Source organism: Muntiacus reevesi, chromosome 2, assembly GCF_963930625.1.
Source record: "Muntiacus reevesi chromosome 2, mMunRee1.1, whole genome shotgun sequence".
In the NCBI taxonomy this organism is placed as follows: domain Eukaryota; kingdom Metazoa; phylum Chordata; class Mammalia; order Artiodactyla; family Cervidae; genus Muntiacus; species Muntiacus reevesi.
In genome coordinates, this window is record NC_089250.1 from 266,351,342 (window position 1) to 266,374,987 (window position 23,646).

The 23,646-nt window shown below is 44.6% G+C and overlaps 1 protein-coding gene across 1 annotated transcript; it reads left to right on the forward strand.

Moving 5' to 3' along the window:
- Positions 1 to 6,263: 6,263 nt before the first annotated feature.
- Positions 6,264 to 20,690, forward strand: C5AR1 (complement C5a receptor 1). Its single transcript, XM_065926395.1, has 2 exons — positions 6,264 to 6,380; positions 17,715 to 20,690. The coding sequence occupies exons 1-2, from the start codon at positions 6,378 to 6,380 to the stop codon at positions 18,768 to 18,770; spliced, it is 1,059 nt and encodes a 352-aa protein (XP_065782467.1). The 5' UTR covers positions 6,264 to 6,377; the 3' UTR covers positions 18,771 to 20,690.
- Positions 20,691 to 23,646: the final 2,956 nt, after the last annotated feature.

Below are 23,646 nucleotides of genomic sequence, written 5' to 3' on the forward strand. Positions count from 1 at the left end.
CTGGGAATTTCCTGGCGGTCCAGTGCTTAGGACTCTGTGCTTTCACTGATGAGGATTTGGGTTCAATCCCTGGTCTCCAAACTGAGATCCCACAAGTTATGTAACTGTAGCCAAAAAAAAAAAAAAAAAAGATCCACAGACCTGCTCCCCCAAATGAGAGGAGTTCATTTGTCTATAAGTTAAAAATAAATCAATAGAAATTTTTAAAATGACAGAATCTTAGAACTGACATTTCATGGGAATTCCCTGGCAGTCTAGTGGTTAAGACTCGGCACTTTCATTGCTGTGGGCCTGGCTTCAATTCCTGGTCAGGGAACTAAGGTTAAAAAAAAATAAAGAAAAGAACTGGTAAGTTTTAAAGTCAGAGATGCTTCTGCTCTTCATACACTCAGACAATTTTAGAATTAGAAACTTCTAGAATTTTCAGAGTAGTAATAATAACAGCTCCCATTCTGAATTCCATCAGGGCTAGTGCTTCTTATCTGGTTTTGTTGCTTTATAAATTATGCTTGTTTATTTTGGCCATCCCATGCAGCAGGCGGGATTAATTCCCCTGCCCAGGAGTCGAACCCACGCCCCTGCAGTGGGACTGTGGAGTCTTAACCACTGGGCCGTAGGGAAGTCTCCGCCCTTCCTAACCTGTTTCTGTTACTGTGAGATGCTAGGAACAGCCCCTGGTCACCAGGCAATGGCTCAGGGAGCTTTGGCTATTATTATTATTGCTGGGGGTGGCGTTTTCCACCAGCCTTTGAGAGGCCCTCTCTTTGAGGCGCCCTCCAGAGTTCTCCTGCCAGGCCTCCCCACCCGATGTTTATTGCTACCTCCTGGGTCTCAGTTCCCGCAGTGTTGAAAGTTCTGGTGAACCAGTCTGGCCAGGGTCAGAAGACTGTACGGACCCGAGCATTGCTGCCTGTGAAGGAGGAAACAGACAGAGCTGGGCTCCGCCTCAGGCCAGGCTGCGAACATTAGGCTGCACGCATGGTCACCCTCCCAGTGGACTCCGAACTTTGCACCTGGTGTCTATAGAAGTGGCATGCCAATGGGAAACCAGACTCCCGGGTAAAAAAACCTCAGGACTTGTACAAGGACTCTCCAGCGCCTAAAAGAATATGCTAATTATCTCTGTAACAGAACAAAGTCAAAAATTCCATTATGTTTTTGGAGTATGACCACAGGCCTATTGATAAATGCCCACTGTTTAACTATCTAGGCTTATGACACATGAATCATGGGTTAACTTTGATCAGATCTCTCTTTCACCTTGTCCAGACTAGTTTCAAGGAATTTGGGGAGGTGGGTTTGAGCATGTACAGTTAGGGTATATAAGGTTTTCACAAAAACTGGTCGGGGTCCTTGGCTAACAGGAGACTCTGCCTTGGGCTCGCCGGTGTAATAAACTGCACTCCGCTATCTGCACTGTCTTTTTGAGTGAGTTTGTTTCCTGGAACATGTGGCTGCAACAATAGGTCCACCACATCCTTTCTCGGAAGCCATGGTGCCCACAGTTGAGGGACTCTGCGTAAATTGCTGACATCTGACCAGCTCTGGGCTTCCTGTGGCCGCTGGTGGCAGGCTGGTAGCTGGCCACAGCTGCCTTTGGGTGCGGTGGCTTCGGCCATCTGCTCAGCCCTGCCCTTCCAGATGGGGTCAGCTCTGCACGGCCCTAGAGACTTGGGGTCACAAAACCCTATGTGTCTGTATGCCACTTGGTCATAAACTTTTTTCTGCTCTTTGCCTTTCCATTGTGTAGATTTTAATCCTCTCGACGCACAATGTGAGAGTTGAGAGTTAAATTTTATTTAGAGGCAAAATGAGGGCTTCCCAGGTAAAGGGCTAGTGGTAAAGAATCTGCCTGCCAATGCAGGAGACATAAGAGATGTGAGTTTGATCCCTGGGTCATGAAGATCTCCTGGAGGAGGGCATGGCAACCCACTCCAGTATTCTTGCCTGGAGAATTCTCAAGGACAGAGGAGCCTGGTGGGCTACAGTCCATGGGGTTGCAAAGAGTTGGACACAATTGAAGCAACCTAGCACGCATGTGTGAGGGCTGCAGCCTGGGAGACAGAACCTCAGATAGCTCTGAGAGACTGCTCCAAAGAGGCAGTGGGGAAAAGTCAATATGTGAGATTTCAGTGAAGGGAGAGTTCAGTGCTATCAAGCACTTATTTTACAAGGGTTTTCGGCAAGTCAGGAGGAGCTGATGTCATGATGAAGGGATTTAGTGCTTTTCTAGAGATGAGGAGATGCAGGGATTCATGAAATCAGTTCCTGGAAATATCTAACTATCTAAAGACCTGTTCCACCAGTTTCCCTGGAGGGTAGAGTGCCTCACTCTCCACCCTGAATTCCCCTCAGGTAGTGTGGAAGGTCAACAGCTACAGTAGCACAGGGTTCAGTCTCCGCAGAGGTAGATGGCCAATGCCCTTGAAAAGTGCCAATTTGTAGCTGAGACGGTAAAGAATCCATCTGCAATGCGGGAGTCCTGGGTCTGGAGGAGGGCATGGCAACCCACTCCAGTATACTTGCCTGGAGAATCCCCATGGCCAGAGGAGCCTGCCGGGCTACAGTCCATGGGGTCACAAAGAGTAGGATATGACTGAGCGACTAAGCACACAGCACCTACTTACTTTTTTTTTTTTTTACTGAAATATAGTTTTTTTTCAATATAGTACCTATATTTTCATTTTACAGATTTTTAAATTAAGTGTGGGGAGAAGTTTGTGCTCAATTAGAGATCACAAACTATGGAATCCAAAGAACGAAGGTTTGAGTCCTGATTCTATCCAAACTGTTTCTGCTTCCTGCCCTTGGGTGAGTCATTCTTCAGCTCCTTTGTTTCTGAGGCAGAGAGAGCAGTACTAGGGTTTCCAGTCAGGCCAGTGTCCCTCACCCCAGCTTTGTTCAGGCATCAACTGTAATTAATAAAACACTTTGCAGGACTTCCCTGGTGGTACGGAGTAAGACTGTACTCCCAAGGCAGCAGGGGGGCCTGGGTTCGATTCCTGGTTGGGGAACTAGATCCTGTATGCTGCAACAAAAGATCCCACGTGCTGCAACTAAGACCTGGAGCAGCCAAAGAAATAAATAAAGAATAGTGCATTTTGCTTAACACGATTTTTCCAATTTTTCCATGATTATTATTTGAACATATAATACAATAAGAAATTGTTGAGATGTTCTGCAATCATTTTTTTTTCAGTAAGTCTTGGCAATCTGGTGTGTTTTATACTCAGAGCACATCTCAATTTGGACTCACCAAGTTTCTATAACTCAGTAGTTGAATATGGCTGGTGGCTGCTGTGTTGAACCGCCCGGGTTTGGGTCTTGAGGAACAGAATGAGGGGACACCAGCATAAAGTGTGCACATGCTGACAACGATGCACACCCACTCTGCCCTGCAATTCCATTTTTAGAGAGTTGTCTTCAATAAATCCTCATACACAGGCACCAGGATGTATGCGCTAGGATACTCCCTGTGATATGGGCAAAAACATTGGAAATCACCTAAAGTTCCACCAACAGGGAAGTTTCAAACTAACAATGGACTTACAGCGCTATTAAAACAACATGAGATGCTTAAATGTATTTACAAAAACATCGTTCTGAAAAAAGTGATCAAAGCACGTTATCAGAACAATTGATGAAATGGGAATGAGGACGGCGGCTTTTATAAGGTGACCTATTACACATTTCCTTATTGCTTTTATACTGTCCTGGCCACTTGTTACATTTGAATTTGCACCAACATAAGGCGGCTCAGACGGTAAAGAATCTGCCTGCAGTGCACCTGGGTTCGATCCCTGGGTTGGGAAGAGCCGCTGGAGAAGGGAATGGCAACCCACTCCAGTCTTCTTGCTTGGAGAATTCCATGGACAGAGGAGCCTGGCTGGTTACAGTCCATGGGGTCACAAAGAGTTTGACATGATTGAGTGACTAACACTTTCACTTCCAAAAGTTGTAAGAATTATTCTGAGAAGCAGTTAATAACTTCTCCAAGGGTCCAGGACATAGCAAATGCTAAGAACCTGTGATTTTAAGGCAATGCCCAGTTCAGTTCAGTTCCTCAGTTGTGTCTGACTCTTTGCGACCCTATGGACTGCAGCACGCCAGGCCTCCCTGTCTATCACCAACTCCCAGAGCCTGCTCAAACTCATGTCCATCGAGTCAGTGATGCCATCCAACCATCTCATCCTCTGTTGTCCCCTTCTCCTCCTGCCTTCAATCTTTTCCAATGAGTCAGTTCTTCGCATCAGGTGGCCAAAGTATTGGAGCTTCAGCTTCAGCATCAGTCCTTCCAATGAATATTCAATATTCAGGACTGATTTCCTTTAGCAATGCCCAACTGTGGTCCAAGAATCTTAATAATCAAGAGGGTACGGCCTGGCCTCCTGACTCTCCGCTAGCTCACGCGCCCTCTTAAGGTCAGAGTTGGTATAACAACCATGCATTCCTATCAGCAAAGAATCCCCTCTGCGAAGACCTTCAAAAGCCTTCTTGAGTCAAGTCCACCACACATGGCTCCATCTGGTGGAACCAAACTTTGCCAAACACTGTGCACTCACACGTCTATTCCCAAACACAAGAACCACATTTGTAAAAGTCTAGGAGAGTACATTCCAAACTGCTAATAGGAGTTTCAGAAGGGTGACGGTCAGGGGATTTTTCAACACATGCGGGCGGATGGTAGGGGGGGGAGTACATTTCTGGATTGTTCAAATGTTTGCATGGATCATCTCTGCTATGAAAAGAAAGCTTTGTCTGCATAAATTGAAGCTTGCTGTAGAAGAATACTATTTGGGGAGGAAGGATGTGGGTGATCTATCAGAGCGTTGCAGGTGAGCGTGGGAAAAATGAATCTGTTTCTACCCTCATGGTAGTAATCATGCTCCATTGCTATAGACTGAAAAATCGTTCCCAGGGATGTTTGCCTCCTAATTACTGAAACCTGCAGGATGACTTTATGTAGGAAAAGGGACCTGGCAGATAAACTAATGATCTTGAAATGGAAGATTATCCTGGATTATTTAGGGGGTTCTTTTTGGGGGGCTGCACTGGGTCTTTGTAGGTGGCTCAGTGGTAAAGATTCCACCTGCCAATGCAGGAAACGCAGGAGACTCAAGTTTGATCCCTGGGTCGGGAAGATCCCCTGGAGGAGGAAATGGCAACCTACTCCAGTATTCTTGCCTGGTGAATCTCATGGACAGAGGAGCCTGGCGGGCTACAGTCCATGGGGTTGCAAAGAGTGGGACACGGCTGAGTGACTGAGCACGCACACACGGGTCTTTGTTGCATTGTGTGGGCTTTCTCTAGTTGCAGTAAGGGGAGGCTATTTATTGTGGTGTTTGGTTTTCTCACTGTGGTGGTTTCTCTTGTTGTGGAGCACGAGCTCTAGGCACCTGGACTTCAGTCATTGTACCATGCAGGTTCAGTAGTTAAGGCTCTCAGACTTAGTCACTCCACAGCATGTGGAATCTTCCCGGGCCGGGGATCAAACCCATGTCCCCTGCATCGGCAGGCAGATTCTTATCCACTGCACCTCCAAGGAAGTCCCCTAGAGGGTTCTTAAATGTAGGAGGGAAGGAGATGTCTCTGTCCTTAGAGGGAGGTATTGAAATGATGTGGCCACAAGCCACAAGCTGGCAGTCAGTGGAACTGGAAGAGGCAGGAGCAGACTCTACTCTGGAACCTACAGAGGGAATGCAGCCCTGCTGACTTCTGGCCTCTAGAACTGTAAGAGGATACATTTCTGTTGTTTTAAGTTACTCAGTTTATGGAATTTATTACAGTAGCAATAAGAAGCTAACGGTTTCTTCCCCACCCCAGACTCCAGCAAGTTTCAGCAAGAACCCGGAAAGGGGCTGGGAAAGATGGTGATGGCTAGACAAGAAGATGAACAGTCCTCAAGTACTGGGCCATCTTCACAGACTTGCTTTGCCTCTCTGGGTCTCAATGGAACCCAGTTGAAAGGCTGGGGCTCACAATCAATCCCCGATTCCCAGGTTTAAACCAATTGAACCCCTGAGCTTTTTCACTGCTACCTGGGGCCATAGAAGGAAAGAGAGAGCCTCTCAAATGGGGGAACTCAAGGCTGGGAGAAGGCCCAGGTCTGGACAAGGTGGGGGTCTCTAATGTCTGGCTTCCTTCCTCCTGGGACCTGGAACTTCCTCCTGGCCCCTTCCGTGGAGCAGCTGGAGGAGGTGTTCAGGGTTCACTGGGTGTGTGTCTTGCGGAAGAAACCCCGAGCCCCAGACCAATGAGAACCCCAGAGGGGTAAGACGGGTCATTTCCTCTCTGGTTATCTGTGCCCTCCCTTGGGGCTTGCAAACCACAGCCCTTGGGAGCCTTTGATCAGCGGAGAATCTGGGAGAGACCTGAAGATGGTGAGTTTGGGGGGGAGTGGGGGGCAGACACCCGCTATGTGGGTGCTCTCCCTTTTTGGCGCCATCTGCTCCCCTTTTCCTTCCTCCTCCTCCCAGTCCTTGACCTCTCCCCTACTCCCCTCGCCTTCCTCTCCCCCTCCAGGGCTGGGAAGCAGCTAAGGAATAAGACTGTCAAGGGGTTATAGGGCCCGAGATTAGCTTTGACTTTTCCCTTCTGTTAAATAATCCCAAATAGTTTGAAAATTTTGTTTCTACACATTTTATTATTCACTCATGATTTTTTTTAATTGAAATGTTTTAATTCCTTTCTCTGCTCAGCTGATGCTGAGATCCATATTTAGTTTTATAAGCTAATTCCTGTGTTTTTTTGGCTCATGAGATCTTTTTTTTTGTCATGGCAATGTAGGAGTGGAATATTAATACATTTCAGTTTAGTTCTGTAATGTCAGAAAATTTTTTTTAAAGAAGTTAAAAGATGGACTAGAGCTTTTTCTTTGTGAATACTAATAATTAAAAAAAAAGCCCCAAATCCCTAAAGGGTATTCAGTGAAAGGACCGTCCCTGTCCAGAGACTCAGATTCTTTGTAGCTCTGGTTCCTTGTAGCCAGAAACATGGGGGGAGGGATTAGGGTACCAGTTTGTGGCTAATACTTCTGGAAACAGTCCATGACAGTGTAGGGAGTAAGGAGTGTTTTGACATGGAGATCGTACAGAAACTGGGTTCGAATCCTCCCTGTCTTGTGTAAAAGCTGAGGAGACTCGTCTTTCTGAGCCTCCTTCTCCTTATCACTAAGGAGATAGTCACCCTACAGAGCGAAATCTGTATCGTACGGTCATGGGGAGAGTTCAGTGAGATAACACATGGGAAACTCTTTCAGCAGCTGGCCCTCAATGCCTGTGATGTGTCTATCCTTTCTCCCCCACCTACCCTGCAAAGAGAAGTCTTTTTTACACGATATCCCTACATCTCGCTTTTTTTTCTTACGTGAATAACTTATAATAGTATTGACAACATTCACCTGCATGCCAGGCACTGTGCTAGGCACTTGACATTTACAAGCTTCAGCTTAATCTGTGAGAAAGATACTGTTATATCCTGGTGTATTTCAGGGAAATTCCCTTTTTCTTTTTATCAGCTGTGGGATATGCCAGTGAGAGTGTCCATCACTTATCAATGGAAATTTAGGCTGTTTGTCTTCAAAACCAAAATTAGAAAATTCCCTGGTGGTCCAGTGGTTAAGATTCACTGCTTTCATTGTCATGGGCCCGGGTTTGATCCCTGGTCAGGGAGATAAGATCCCACAGGCTGGGCAGCCAAAAAACCCCCAAAACTCCAAACACCAGAATTATATCTTTGGATTCATGTCTGGGTTTTCAGAACTTCAAATGCTGAATCTAAGACATAGACAATTTTTATTTTAACAGATATTGCCAAAACCTGTACCAATTTATATTCCTCATTTTCAGAGCAGGAGAGTATTTACTTGTCTAGAAACCCATCTGCATGGTTAGATGGAGCTATTTTTGTTTTTGCCCACCTGAAAGGTAGTTCATCGTATCCTGAAAGGATCCGGAGGTTTGTCTTTTTCACATGGCTTTTAAAATGCAAATGCCTACGTTTCTTCGTGCTCAAGGAGGTTGAGTCTCAAAGACTGTGCAGATTCAAGAAGATGAGTGGAGATGCTCACCCCCTCCCTTGTATCCCAGTGTCTGAGGACGCTTTAGTGGTTTTATATGGTTCTGCTGGTGGATTGTTTAAAGACCTTGTGTCCATGTAGAAACGGGGAGAGGGATGTTCTGGGGAAAAAAGCAGACCGTGCCTTCTGGGTATTTCCTAGCCCTGACAGCATTCCTGAGTCTATTATTTCCACAGTAAAGGAGGGGACAGTTGGCAGGACGTCCCCTGCTCTGAAGATGGCAAGACTGAGGCCCCAAGAGGGAGGGAAGGGGTGTGTCATGCCTCCTAAGTCTCCTGCTTTTCTCCCTCCTCTGGGCATCACTCCCACCTTTGCTGGCCTGAGCCCCTGCCCCAGGCTCCTCTCTGATCCTCTTGCCTTTAGTCTCACTTCCTAAACAAGAACTCTCATCGGGTCCCTCTGTGGCTCAAAGACCATCTATGGCTCCCCATTACCCCAGGATAAAATGCATCTCCTTTAACGTGACATCTGCGGCTCCTCCAATCTTGTCCTGGCTACCTGCCAGCCACGCGGATGTTCTTTCCCCTTCTGGTGTGTGACAGCCTCCCGGTTACCTTGTGACCCTTTGCGTTGAACACATGCCCCTCACTCCCACCACGCCTGAGGCCTGACAACCTCTCCGAGAAGGTTCTAGGGTTGGACTCTCTGAGGGTCTCTCCTACCTCTGCCACTTGCTAACAGTGAGGACCTGGAAAGGTCTCTTAAGCTGTCTGTAGCCTCAGTTTTCTCATCTGCAAAATGGGTGTTGCAATGGCAAAAAAAAAAAAAAAAAAGGAAGAGCTGATACATGAAAAGGACTTAGAACTTGGTGATTCTGATTGCTTTTCTCCTAAACATCGTCTTCTTAGCCCCGCTCTCCTCTGATCCATTCATGAGTCCTCACTGTCACCACCCTAGTGCAAACGACCATTGTCCCACACCACAGCTGGACAATCCCAATCGCCTCTTCTTCTCAGCTTCTGACCTAGCCCTTTCTCCACACAGTAGGCAAGGGCTCTTAAAATGAGCCTGTGATCTTAGGAAAAAGAGAGTATCCCGTCTTTGGGCTTGTTGTAGCGTAAACACTGCGGTTGGAGAATTAACAAACTAACATCTAGGAAGCACTTGGGAATCGCTTAGGAGCCCCAGACCACTGGTGTTTGAGAGGCAGCCACCAGCCACATGTGTCTGGTGAAACTTAATTAAAATGAGAGCAAAGTATAAGTTCAGTTCCCAGACACTCCTGCCGCATGTCACGGACTCCATGGCCATAGGTGACTGGCGGCTACCATCCTGGATGGCACGCCTCTGGGACATTCCCATCAGGGCAGAAATTTCGTTTGGACCGAATTACCATTTTTTTCCCTCTTTTTCATTGCTACTTAGTTCTTTGCTGTTGCTTAGTGGGTAAGTCATCTCCGACTTTTTTTTGTGACCCCATGGACTGTAGCCCTCCAGGCTCCTCCATCCATAGGATTTCCCAGGCAAGAATACTGGAGTGGGTCACACGGTGTTGTGGCTTGATTTTTCCAACACCCTTCTCCTGATCCCCCACCAGGCTGGATTCTCTGTAGAACATGCTCATTTTCCATCCTTGGCGATTAATTTCCCTCTCGCAGGAGACCATAACCTCTCCAAGGACAGGTGCCAGGTATGTCAGGAGCCAATCTCTAGTCTGTTAACATTTATGCGATGAAGAAATATGCTTAGACTCTTTCCTGGACTCCCAGAATGGCACTCGAGTTTGTGCTCAGTCGCCAAGTTGTGTTACACTCTTTGAGACTCCGTGGACTGTACCCCGCCAGGCTCCTCTGTCTGTGGGATACCCCAGGCAAGAATACTGGAGTGGGTTACCATTTCCTTCTCCAGGGGATCTTTCTGACCCAGGGAGCAAATATGCATCTTCAGCTTGGCAGGTGGATGCTTTACCGCAGAGCCACCTGGGAAGCCCCTTCTAGAATGGTAGAAGCACAAATTCTTTTGTAGAAGCTATATAATATCCATTTCCGGGGAGAGGGGAATGGGTGGCATATTCACTGATATGGCTCTACATACCAGAACAAAAACATATATGGTGAGGGACTTCCCTGGCAGTTAAGTGGTTAAGATTCTGTGCTTCCAATGCAGCAGATGCAGGTTTGATGACCGGTCGGGGAACTAGGATCCCACATGTCTCTTAGCAGGGGCCAACCCTGCTCCCCTTCCCCCCCAAAAAGTATACCAACCTCCTGCTTCCCTTCCCCTGGGGCACCCACTGTTCCAGGTTTCCTCTGCCTACTTCTGGAGCTAGTCTGTACAGACACTCAGGAGAGAGAGAGAGAGAGACAGAGGGGAAGTGGTGAGGAGGGGAGAGGGGGTTGGTGGAGAGAGAAAAACAGAGAGGAAGAATGATTCCTCTTTGGTAGGTAGTGTTACTTCACACACTGTTCTTACTTGTTCTGTTTCACCCTAGATCTTGGAGTTCTTTCCACACTCACCCTTAGGTAAACTTCCTCATTCTTTTGCTGGTTGCATAGAATTATTTTGCCTGGATGTGTCATCGTTATTGAGCCACTGGCCTGGATGCTTCAGCTGTTTCCCTTCTTTATAGAGATACTGCCATGGCTAAACTTTGCAAGTCATTTACATCGGGAGGATCCTAGAAACCACAGAGCATTAGAATCAGCATCTTTTTCCTGCCCTCGTGAAGTCAGTGATAGGGAAGGGCTTCATGAGCTCATCCCAGGCAAGGATGTTAGTCATCTGATGTGAGGGTTGAGCATGGGAGCGGGGCGGGGGGGAGGCATCCCATTCTGGGGTCTGGGTTATTCTGCAGCATAGTCCAGAGCTTGTGAAACAAGCAGAGATCGAAGTTAGCTTCGTGTTATCACGTCCGCGGTGGACACTTAAAACATTTAATCACCTGCTATAGTGCAGGGTCCCCCTGGGCAGGATCTGGGGGCCTCTTGCCATGCCCAGCATTGACCCTTCAGTGATCTGAGATTGGGGGTCCCAGAGTCAAAAAAGGGAGGTCAGGGTGCTGGGGGTGAGGATGGTCAGGTGGATGACTCAGGGCAGAGTCTCCTTATCAGTAGAAATAAAGCAACCATTTTAACTTTTTGGAAACATCTTCACACTTACAGAAAAAATTACAAGAATAATACAGAGAACTTCCATATTCTCTTGACCCAAATTCTCCAGCTTTGCTCAATCTATCCGTCCCTTCTATCGATAAATCTATCATCTACCATCTTTTTTTTTTTTTTTTTTCTGAGCCAGTTGAGAGGAAGTTGCAGGCATCCTTTGCTCCTAAATGTCTCAGGGTCTCCTTCTCAAAAACAAAGACATTCATTTACACGAGTACAGTGATCAATGTCAGGGAATTTAACATTTGATGCGATACTGTGATCTAGTCCATAGATCAAGTTAAAACTTGCTCAGTGGTCCGAATAATGCCCTTCAGAGTGAATTTGTCTTTCTTGCTCCAGGCTGTGGTCCAGGATGTCACATCACCTTTGGGTTTCCTGGTCCTTTAGTCCCCACTCATCTGGAACAGTCCCTTGGCCTTTCCTTGTCTTTAGGACAGTGGCACTTTAATTTTAATCGACCACAATGCCACAGAATTTATAATTCACCATTTTGAAGTGTACCATTCAGTGGCCCTGAGTACGTTCACAGTGCTGCCCCATCACTGCGCGCATGCGGAGTCGCTTCAGTCGTGTCCGACTCTTTGCGACCCTGTGGACCATAGCCCACCAGGCTCCTCTGGCCATAGGATTCTCCAGGCAGGAATACTGGAGTGGGTTGCTCTGCCCTCCTGCAGGGGATCTTCCTGACTCAGGGACTGAACTCTGCTGGGGTTCAATTGAACTTCAATCTCAGGGATTGAAGTCTGCTGCCTTGCAGGCAGATTCTTTACCGCAGAGCCACCGGGGAAGCCTTGTCTCCATCACTACCTTTATCTATTTCCAGAAACTATTCATCACCCTCAAAAGAAACCCTGTACCCACTAAGCAGTCCCTCCCCACTCCTGCTCCCCTGGCCCCCGGCTATTACTAGCACATCTCCCATCTCTATGGATTTGCCTATTGTAGGCATTTTATATAAATGGAGTCATATAGCAAGATTCTGACTTCTTTCACTCAGCATAATGTTTACAAGCTTCATCCACATTGTAGCTTATCTCAATACTTCATCCCTTTTTATGGTGGAATAATGTTCCACTACCTAGATATACCATACCCAGTTCATCCACTTTTCAGTTGACACTGACCTTTTCCCTTTGAATAATTTGGTCTCTGCTATGGCTGTACCAGCAAATATGCTGGACCATCAGCCTGGCTGACCTGGTTGACCTTAAGGAAACATAAAGGGACTAGAATTAAAAAGAATAGAAACATAAAGGAACTAGAATTAAAAAGAATGGTTCGGAGAAAGATCTGAACTTTCCAATAATTTTAAGATCAATGGGAAATAAGAGCATTGCCATTTCTTATCTCCCTACTGTGTACCAGGCACTTTGCCAGGTTCTTGAACATTTTTCATCTAATTTAATCTGTGAGCTGGGTGTTTAGTGGGTCAAAACCTCAGCCTGCAAATTCAAGTACCCAAAAAATCCAGCCCTGAATATTTCTATAAAAATGATCTGTGTTTTTCTCTGCCTCCTTTCCCGGGGCTGGTGACAAAATCACCTTCAGGGATGGGCTCCAGGGACCACAGAGTTTGCCCCTTGCATGTCCTTGGAGGCCCCTTTCCTACCTCTGGAACTGCCCAAGAGCAGCCTGTCTGGGTTAGCATACCAATCTAAAGAAAGTTGAATTCCCATCTACATGACTGGAACAGGCTACTTCATCTTCCGGTGCCTCTATTTCCTTGTCAATAAAATGGGCATATTCTTCGGACCTACTCGTAGGGTTGTGGTCAGGACTGAAAGAGCTAATGCTGTACTCAGAACATAGTAGATGCTCAATAAATACTGGCTGCCTTAGTACAATCATTCCCTGTCCTGCGTGGGGATTTTCCTGCTGCCGCGTCTGGTGCCTCTGGCTTATCGTTCTGCGTCCAAGGCTGTTTCTCATTCAGCTGCTGCTCTTTCTCTCTTGGGAGGGGGATATGACACTTCTTGGAAAGAAAGTACTCAAGACTCTGTTCATTATTTTATTATGGAAAATAACAAACGCACAAAAACAGAGAGAATGAAGTTGTGAATGTCCAGTGTGCTCATGACCCAGCTCCCACAGTTGTCAACACTTTGCCATTCTTAGTCATCCGTGGTCCTCCGTTCTTCCTCCCTCTCTTTTTTTTCTAGAATTTTTAAAGCAAGCCCCAAACATCCTATTTCACCTGCTATGTGAAACCTCTATCAGAAACTGTCTTCTACCACTTTTTGAAAACATACATACAATATCATATCACCCTCAATAGAATAAGCAATGGTTCCTTACTATTGTTGCATATCCAGTCTATTTTAAAATCTCCCAGATGTCTCCAAAAAATCTTATTTTCCAGATGACTATTCCCATTAGGATCCAGCCTTGGTCTCTGTATTATCTTTGGTATATCTACTTCTTAAATCTCTCCTTCTCTCCTTTTAAAATTTTTATTACAGTAGAGTGGCTTCCTAGGTGGCCCAGTGGAAGAATCCACGTGCCAAAGCAGGAGACACAAGAGATGTGGGTTCGATCGCTGGGTCTGGAAGATCCCCAGAAGAAAATGGCAACCCATTCCAGTATTCTTTTTTTTTTTTTTTTTTGTATGTGATTAACAGGTCTTTTATTGGTAGTAAACTAGAGCAAACAATCAGAATAGTACATATGTAGTATTCAGTACACACAATAAACGTTAAAGGAATTCAAAACCTGTATAAAACACTGTATAAAACACTGGAGGAAAAAAATTATTCAGCTTAAGAGAGACAGTGAAAAAATCTTTTCCATCCTTTGACTACAGCTTGTACTCTGTACCCCACAGACCAAAATAATACAGACTTTTTAGTACTGATTGTCTTTGAGAGGATTAAACACATTTTCTAAGAATCTTGCAATGACAAATAAGTGACCCTTTCTCTGGTAAAGCAGACCTTTAAGGGAGGAAAGTGGGGATTATGAAATTGACTAGTATTTTGTAACCATTTTAAATAATTTCTCATTTTCCAAACACTGCTTTCACAACAGAAGTGTTTTACACTTGCACAATATTAATCACTTTGTTATATATGGAAGCCTGTGGTAGGCTGATTACACAATAAGGCTGCAAACAACCGGTGGTACTTTTCTGACGTCAGAAGAGTACATGAGACTGAAACATCACCAAAAGTACATAAAAAACTCATCAACATAAACATCGAAGTACGTTAAAAATATAATCAGGAAAAAAATACAATTGCTAAAAAGTGGTTTAGAGCAGAGCCTCTGTCTACCAGTGGCTTCAAATGGTAGTTAGTGTTCACAGCAAGTCTGGATGACTTTACAGGACCCTTCTCCAATACTGACTAATGCACCCTTTTAACATGTACATTACACAGGCTGCAATTTCACCAAGAGGTGCTGCAGTCATTACTAAATGAGACACTCTTAACCCTCACATTGGCTTTGTCACCAGTTGGAATTACCACCTTACCACTCCAGTATTCTTGCCTGGAGAACTCCAGGGACAGAGGAACCTGGCGGGCTACAGTCTAATGGGGTTGCAAAGGAGTCCGACATGACTCAGCGACCAAATAACAATAAATAATTGATTTACAGTGCTGTGTTAATTTATGCTGTATAGCAAAGTATATCAGTTATATGTACATATATTTCCCTCTTTTTTAGATTCTTTTCCCAAATAAGTCGTTACAGAATATTGAGAAGCATTCCCTGGGCTCTATAGTAGGCCCTTAATAGTTATCTATAAATCTCTTTTAATCCACGACACTTCCCATTCCATTTTTTTTTCTCTTCCTATTTTAAAAATGCCATTTATTTGTGAGAAACAACACCATTTGTCCTGCAGAGTTTCTTGAGCTCTGATTGGGCTGGTTTTGTCCCTGTGGTGTTATTTATCATATTACTCTCTCACCTGCTTTTCCTGTAAACTGGTAGTTTTAGATCTAGGACCTTGATTAAATTCACATTCTTTGTTTTTTTGGCAAAAACTGCTCCATGGATGGTGGTGGTTTAGTTGCTAAGTCATGTCTGACTCTTGTGACACCATGGGCTGTAGCCCGCCAGGCTCTTCTGTCCATGGGACTCTCCAGGCAAGAATACTGGAGTGGGTTGCCATTTCCTTCTCCAGGGGAATCTTCTCGACCCAGGAATGAAACCCAAGTCTACCATATTGCAGGCAGATTCTTTACTGAATGAACTATGAGGGAAGGCCTGGTGCTGTATCATTGTTTTACTGCATCACATCAGAACAGATGTCTACTTGTCTCTCTTCTCCAAGTGCTGAGGTTGATGGGAGAGTTTGCGGTACCAGCTCAACCTATTTATTATAAGGTTCCTATCTTTTTTACATGATGGTTTTATTAGATGTTGTTCATCATCCAGATCCATATTTCCTTAAGTTTATCATTCCTTCTGCAGGAATTATTTTTAGATTCTTCTCTAAAGAAGGACCTCCCACATTGACTCGTTATTTCTCTGAAGTAATACTCTGTACAGAAATGGCAGGATAAGTGCTTGATTAATTCCCTTTTCAGAATAAAAATGTGACCAATGACTTACTTGCTTTTATTATCATTATGAACTCATAGATCTTTATTATTAATATATATTTTATTCCATCAGTTATTATTATTATTAAATACTCAAATTGTCCCATCTTCTGGCTAGTGTCTCTCATAGCTCAGTTGGTAAAGAATCCGCCTGTAATGCAGGAGACCCCAGTTGGATTCCTGGGTCAGGAAGATCTGCTGGAGAAGGGATAGGCTACCCACGCCAGTGTTCTTGGGCCTCCCTTGTGGCTCAACTGGTAAAGAATCTGCCTGCAATGCAGGAGATGTGGGTTTGATCCCTGGATTGGGAAGGTCCCCTGGAGAAGGGAAAGGCTACCCACTCCAGTATTCTGACCTGGAGAATTCCATGGACAATACAGTCCATGGGGTCACAAAGAGTCAGACATGACTGAACGACTTTCAGTTTCACTTTCTGGCTAGTGTGGGCTCTTTTAGGCCGTCTCTTTTTTGTTTTATTTTGCCACACCATGTGACATGTGGGATCTTAATTCCCTGACCAGGGATCGAACCTGTACCAACTGCATTGGAAGGTGGAGTCTCAATAACTGGACCATCGGGGAAGTCCTTTTGATATGTCCCTATTGTTACTTAAAATTTTTCTTACTTTCTAGTGCGAGATGTTCTGACCTCATCTTGTATATTTTCTGTCCCAGAACAGGAACCAACCTTTCTCCAAGGAGCCCTGGTTCTTCTGAATTGTTGTTCAGTTGCTAAGTCCTGTCTGACCCCATGGACTGCAGCACACCAGGCTTCCCTCTCCTTCACTATCTCCTGGAGTTGCTCAAACTCATGCCCATTGAGTTGATGATGCCATCCAACCATCTCATCCTCTGTTGCCCCCTTCTCCTTCTACCCTTCATCTTTCCCAGCATTAGGGTCTTTTCCAATGAGTTGGCTCTTCGAATCAGGTGGCCAAAGTATTAGAGCTTCAGCTTCAGCATCAGTTCTTCTAAAGAACATTCAGGGTTGATTTCCTATAGGCTTGACTGGTTTGATCTCCTTGCTGTCCAAGGACTCTCAAGAGTCTTCTTCAGCACCATAGTTTGAAAGCATCAATTCTTTGGCGTTCAGCCTTCTCTATGGTCCAAGTCTTAACTATACTTAAAAAAATCCTGCATTGCTTGATATGTTTGCATGACAGTGTCAACCTGCAAACCACCCCCAGCTGGGGATGAAAACTGTGGGCTCATCCCTCTTGCATAACAATGCAGGGTCATAAACCAAACAAACGACCGCAGCAGATTGCCTTTATTTAAAATCCCAATTTTTTTCCACTGTGGAATTTTTTTGGAGAGGCATTAATTTTGATTCTTTAAAATATTGCCTTAAGATATCATGTATCTTCACTGTTGTACACCTGAAATTAACACATGGTAAATCAACTATACTCCAGTAAAAATTAAAAAAAATAAAATTTAAGTAATAGTTTAAGACTTGGGCTATCAATTTTGGAATTACGTGCATGTGATTATTAGTTCATTCTCCTCGAAGTATTTTTAAAATTACTTATTTTTGTTGGTGCTGGGTCTTCACTGCTGCCTGTGGGTTTTCTCTAATAGGGGCGAGCAGGGGCTACTCTTTTAATTGCGGTGGGAGGGCTTCTCATTGCGAAGGCTTCTCTTACTGCGGAGCGGGGGCTCTAGAGCACATAGGCTTCAGTAGTTGTGGTTCTCAGGCTTAGTTTTTCCGTGGCTAGTGAGATCTTCCTGGACCAGGGATGGAACCCATGTCCTCTGCATTGGCAGGCGGATTCTTAACCACGGTACCACCAGGGAAGTCCGGTTTTCAACATTTGAATCAGGGGTGTGACACCTCAGCTGGCTGTCAGTCCTCAGCATCCCTGTTTCCCCGGGAGAAACCTGAGGCTTAAAGAAATGGCGTGATGGGCTTTGAGTGGCTCTGATGGGCAAGCTCCCTGGTACCTGCCACTCACACTCTCCCCACCTCTCTGATTCCACCCAGGATGCCACGGCTCTCAGCACCCCTGATTACTCTGATTATGACAAATGGACCTCGAACCCCGACACCATGGTGGATGCCTCTTCCCACACCCCCAGGCTTAATGCCCCAGATGTGATCGCCCTGGTGATCTTCGCGGCCGTCTTCCTGATCGGGGTGCCCGGCAATGCCATGGTGATCTGGGTGACAGGGTCTGAGATCAAGCGGACCGTCAACGCCATCTGGTTTCTCAACCTAGCAGTGGCCGACTTCCTCTCCTGCCTGGCGCTGCCCATCTTGTTTACATCCATCATCCAGCACAACCAATGGCCCTTCGGTGACGCCGCCTGTCGAATCCTGCCCTCTCTCATCCTTCTCAACATGTACGCCAGCATCTTACTCCTGGCCACCATCAGCGCCGACCGCTTCCTGCTGGTGTTCAATCCCGTCTGGTGCCAGAACTACCGAGGGGCCCGCCTGGCCTGGGTGGCCTGCGCCGTGGCCTGGAGCTTGGCTCTGCTGCTGACCATACCTTCCTTTGTGTTCCGTCAGGTCCACGTAGAGCACTTCCCGCCCAAGACGATGTGTGTTGTTGCATACGGTAGGGACAATGTGTACGCGGAGAAGGCCGTGGCCATCGTCCGGCTGGCCGTGGGCTTCCTGGGGCCGCTGGTCACGCTTGCCATCTGTTACACCTTCCTCCTGATTCGGGCGTGGAGCCGCACTGCCACGCGCTCCGCCAAGACGCTCAAGGTGGTGGTGGCCGTGGTGACCAGCTTCTTCGTCTTCTGGCTGCCCTACCAGGTGACGGGGATGATGCTGGCCTTTTTCCAGGCACACTGGGACAGCTTCAAACTCGTGTCCAGTCTAGATGCCCTGTGCGTCTCCCTAGCTTATATCAACTGCTGCATTAACCCCATCATTTATGTGTTCGCCGCCCAGGGCTTTCACGCCCGGTTCCTGAAGACCCTCCCCGCCAGGGTCCGGGGCGTGTTGACTGAAGAGTCTGTGCGCAGGGAGAGCAAGTCCCAGACGCTCTCCACGGTGGATACCCCAGCCCTGAAGAGCCAGGCGGTGTAAGGGGGGGCCTCTCTGACCACCAGCTTTCCTAGGCTCTGCCAAACTTCTGGTCCATTCACTTTGCTTTTTGGAACTCAGCCCGGGACAAGGTGGGTGGCATTGGTTGAATGAATTTGCCACCTTTTCCTTCCATCTTTCCTGGACTCGTCCTGCTTCTTCTAGGCGAACCCATCTTATCGTTCTTCATTTTCCAAGGTTGATAAGTTCTCCTAGGAACCACCCCACCCCCCCACCCCCGACCTTTCTATCCAAGGATTTGGGAAAATGAACAGCAACCAACATACCTGGAACTCCCTCACAGAATAAGAAGTTCCTGTGCAGAGCATGTGAAGATATCAGATACACAGAACAAACAGAAACACTCAAACTTGGGGGGGAAAAAAAGAATTCTGTATTTATTTTATGGAGTATTGACAAAAAAAAAATCTATATGTATAAAACTGGGATCTCAAAAGTTATTCTTGTTAAGGACAAAGCAAAAGTGGATCAGTGGTAAAGAATCCCCCTGCCAATGCAGGGGACAGGAGTTCGATTCCTGGTTGGGGGGGAAGATCCCACGAGCCTTGGGACATCTAAGCTCAAATTCCACAATTATTGAGCTGGAGAGCCTAGAGCCCGTGCTTCACAAGAGAAGCCTGCGCTCCACAACTAGAGAGAAGCCCCTGCTCACCGCACCTGGAGAAAGTTCACTCAGCAAGAAGACCCAGCACAGCCATAAATAACAAAATAAAGAAATAAAAATTAAAAAAAAAATTCTTGGACCAATCTCAGCTTTGGAGAGTGAGTTGGTTTAAAGAGAAACAGTTGGGGGCCTTCCCTGATGGTCTTATGGTTAAGACTCCATGTTTCCACTGCAGGGGGTGTGGGTTCCATCTGGGGTCAGGGAACTAACATCCCACAGGCTGTGTGATGTGGCAAAAAAAAACCCCAAACAGTAGGTTAGTACATTACTTCACTAGGTTAAAAAAAACAGAGTATTAAGTAAAAAGTTGTGATGTGGTTATGGAGAAAAGAAACCAGTGCGGAAGGTACCTAGGGTCAGGAAACACTGGTTGGGTCCATCCAGGGGGTGGAGTCCCAGGGGAATTTTCTTTTTTGGGTTGTCAATTGATGTTTTGTTTGTCCTGAAAAAGAAAATTAGCTGTTTTATTCTGACCTCGTTTAGCGTCTCATGAGGTTAGGTTGTAAGTAATAACGCGAAAGTGATCCTGTGTGTCTTTGACCTGTCTCCTGTAACAGAAACGTCTTTCAGAATGGCATTACAATATCACACCGAGATGTTGACATGGATATGGCCAAGGTGCCGGACTTTTTGTAGCTGCCTAATCCCTCATGACATCCTTTTCTAGCCACCTCCACTGCCCTCTTCCCTCCCCCGCCTTGTCCCAAACCCCTGGCCACCACGGATCCACTCTCCATCTCTGTTGTTTGATACTTTCAAGAATATTATTGGTGAACTCATGTAGCATGTAACCTGTGGACTTTTAAACAGCTAGTATGCACCAGGTGAAAAATGAGAATAAAAAATGATAAGTGTAGAAATGTGTTGTTTATAATTGACTTGGAAATATTCCTATTTAGCGGTTTTGTGTGTGTGTGTGTCCGCATTGGCTAGAATCGTACAGGCAGCACTGTCCAACAGAAATGTGATATGAGCCACAGAACTATAAAGTTTTCCAGTAGATGCATTAAAACATTTAAAATTAATAAAATAAATAAAAATTAAAAATAACAATATATTTAATGTTATTGTTCAGTAGCTAAGTCATGTCTGACTCTTTGCAACCACATGAACTGCAGCACGCCAGGCTTCCCTGTTCTTCACCAACTCCCGGAGGTTACTCAAACTCATCTCCACTAAGTCGATGATGCCATCCAACTATCTCATCCTCTGTCACCCACTTCTCCTCCTGCCCTCAATCTTTCCCAGTATCAGGGTCTATTCCTATGAGTTGGCTTTTCGCATCAGGTGGCCAAAGTATTGGAGCTTCAACTTCAGCATCAGTCCTTCCAATGAATATTCAGAGTTGATTTCCTTTAGGATTGACTGGCTTGATCTCCTTGCTCTCCAATAATGTAATGCAATTATATGTTATACTAACAACAAGGATATGAATGCTATATTAATTATATTATAATAACTTATTACATATCACATGATATATGAATATAAGCATATTGTGTAAAAATATTATGTAATAGTGTTTACAACTACATGATATATAATTATATAACATAAACCATATAACATATAATATATAATAATGTATATATATAATGTATATATGTATGAATATATTATAGTAACACTGCTATTAATAATTTATATTGCTATGTATAATATAATATAATATATAAATATATTCAATATATTATATACTATTATTTATTATATAATATATTATATATTATATATAACATTTATATATTATATATTATATAATATATAATATCTTGAAATATATAATATATTATATATAATACATAGCAATATATTATATATAAATAATATAATATATAATATAATAATATATAATAATATAATAATAATATATGATATACAATAATAAGAAAATAATATAGTCAATAATATATTTTGCTTAACTCATTATTTTTATATATTATATATAACATTTACATATTATATAATATATAGTATATTGAAATATATTATATATAATATATAGCAATATATTATATATTATATATAAATAATATAATATATAAGAAAATAATATAGTCAATAATATATTTTGCTTAACTCATTATTTTTATTTCAGCATATAATCAGTGTGAAAAATTATTACTAAGATCTTTTGCATTTTACATTCTTTTTTACACTGAAGTATAGCTAATTTACAATGTTATGTTAGTTTAAAGTGAACAGCAAAGTGATTCAGCTATCCATATATAGATATACATATTCTTTTTCAGGTTCTTTTCCATTATAGGTTATTACAATGAGTGTCATTACCTATGCTATACAGTAAGTCCTTGTTGTTTACCTATTTTATATATAGTAGTGTGCATATGTTAAGAGCTTCCCACATGGCACAGTGGTAAAGATTCTATCTGCCATTTCAGGAGACACAGATGTGGGTTTGATCCCTGGGTTGGGAAGATCCCTTGGGGTAGGAAAATGGCAATCTGCTTCAGTATTCTTGCCCGGAAAACTCTATGGACGGAAGAGCCTGGTGAGCTATAGTCCATGGGGTGGCAAAGAGCTGGACATGACTATGTATGCACTCATGTGTATATATTAATCCCAGACTCCTAATTTATCTCTCTCCTCTGTGTCCTGCTATCCTTTTTGGAACCATAAATTTTTTTTATGCCTGTGAGTCTATTTTTGCTTTGTAAATAAGTTCATTTGTGTGGTTTTTGTTGGTTCCACATGTAAGTGCTGTCATATGATACTTGTATTTCTCTCTCTGATTTACTTCTCATCTCTAGGTCCATCCATGTTGCTGTAAATGGCTTTATTTCATTCTTTTTTATGACTGAGTAATACCCCAATGTATATATTTATATACCACATATTCTTTATCCATTCACCTGTCAATGGACCTTTAGTTACCTTCCATGTCTTGACTTTTGTGAACACTTCTGTTATGAACATTAGGGTGTGTGTGCCTTTTCAAATTAGAGTTTTCTCTAGACATATGCCTAGAAGCAGGATTGCTGGGTCATATGGCAATTCTAATTTCAGGTTTCTTTTTTTTTTAAGGAACCTCCATACTGTTCTTCATAGGGGCTGTACCAATATACTTTTTTGGGGGAGGGGCACTAAGTCTTCAAAATCCTGGGTGTGAGTTACACTCACAGTACATCTCCATTCAGACTGGCATATTTCAAGTGCCCAGGGAGCCACACAGAGGTGGTGGCCCCTGAATAGGACAATCACATAGATATCAGCTCCTTCTTCCTCTTTGCAAGAGCTGGCTGAGTCTAGGGAACAGCCTCAGCATGGGGAACTGGGCATGGATCTTGTCCGATTCTGATGGGAACTGTAGCTAAATCTCGCTATTACCATGTTGCCATCTGTCCTGGGGATGATTTTATTCAAAGATGCTGTCTGAGCACCCAGAGTGACAGGTGCTTGGCAGGACTTCCAGAAAAGGTGTGTGTGGGTTTTGATAGTAAATGTTGGTACCCATACAGACCCTCTGGCAGCAAGGTCACTGGGGGAAGAACTGAGCCTGAGCTACCTTCTGCTCTGGTACCCCCATAAAGATGCTTGTGACCTTAGAGGTCCTTTCTACCTGGACAGCCCACTTGCCTCCTTCTGCCTTCCTCCCAGCCACTTGGGCTCCTCCCTGGCTTGTTCCAGGAGGGCTGGTTAACCTCTCACGTTCAGCATGATCTTTCTCTGCCTCTTCTACAGACTTTCTTCTTCTGCCCTTAAATATTGGCTTTCTAGAGTTCCCTTGAACATACGTCTTACTTTTGTGATGTCATCCAGTACCTTCCCAGCTCTCTCGCTCTTTTCAGGGTCTGGCTTCTACTCCTACTTCACTCAAAATGATCTCAACGTCTTCTCCCAAACTTCCCCCTCCCTTTTCATCCCCAACTCAAGGGCATGCCCACATGGTCCATATAGTCACCAAGCCTCACTTGGGACCCACTCTGGAAGCCATCCTCTTCCCATTCCACATCTTGCCTGCTTCAAGCCCTGCATCCTCTCCCACTTGGGTCCTTACCTTTTCTCCTGCCTGGTCTTCCGGCTGCCTGGTCTGTTTTTGAAAGACCACCCTTGTTACTGTTCTACCTTCCTTCAGAGTGCAGCCTCCTCCAGGCAGCCCTCCTTAACTTCTTCTTCCCATCTCCCAATCCCTGTGCTCCATCCCTGTTCCTGGCCACCCTCTGGCTTTCCTAG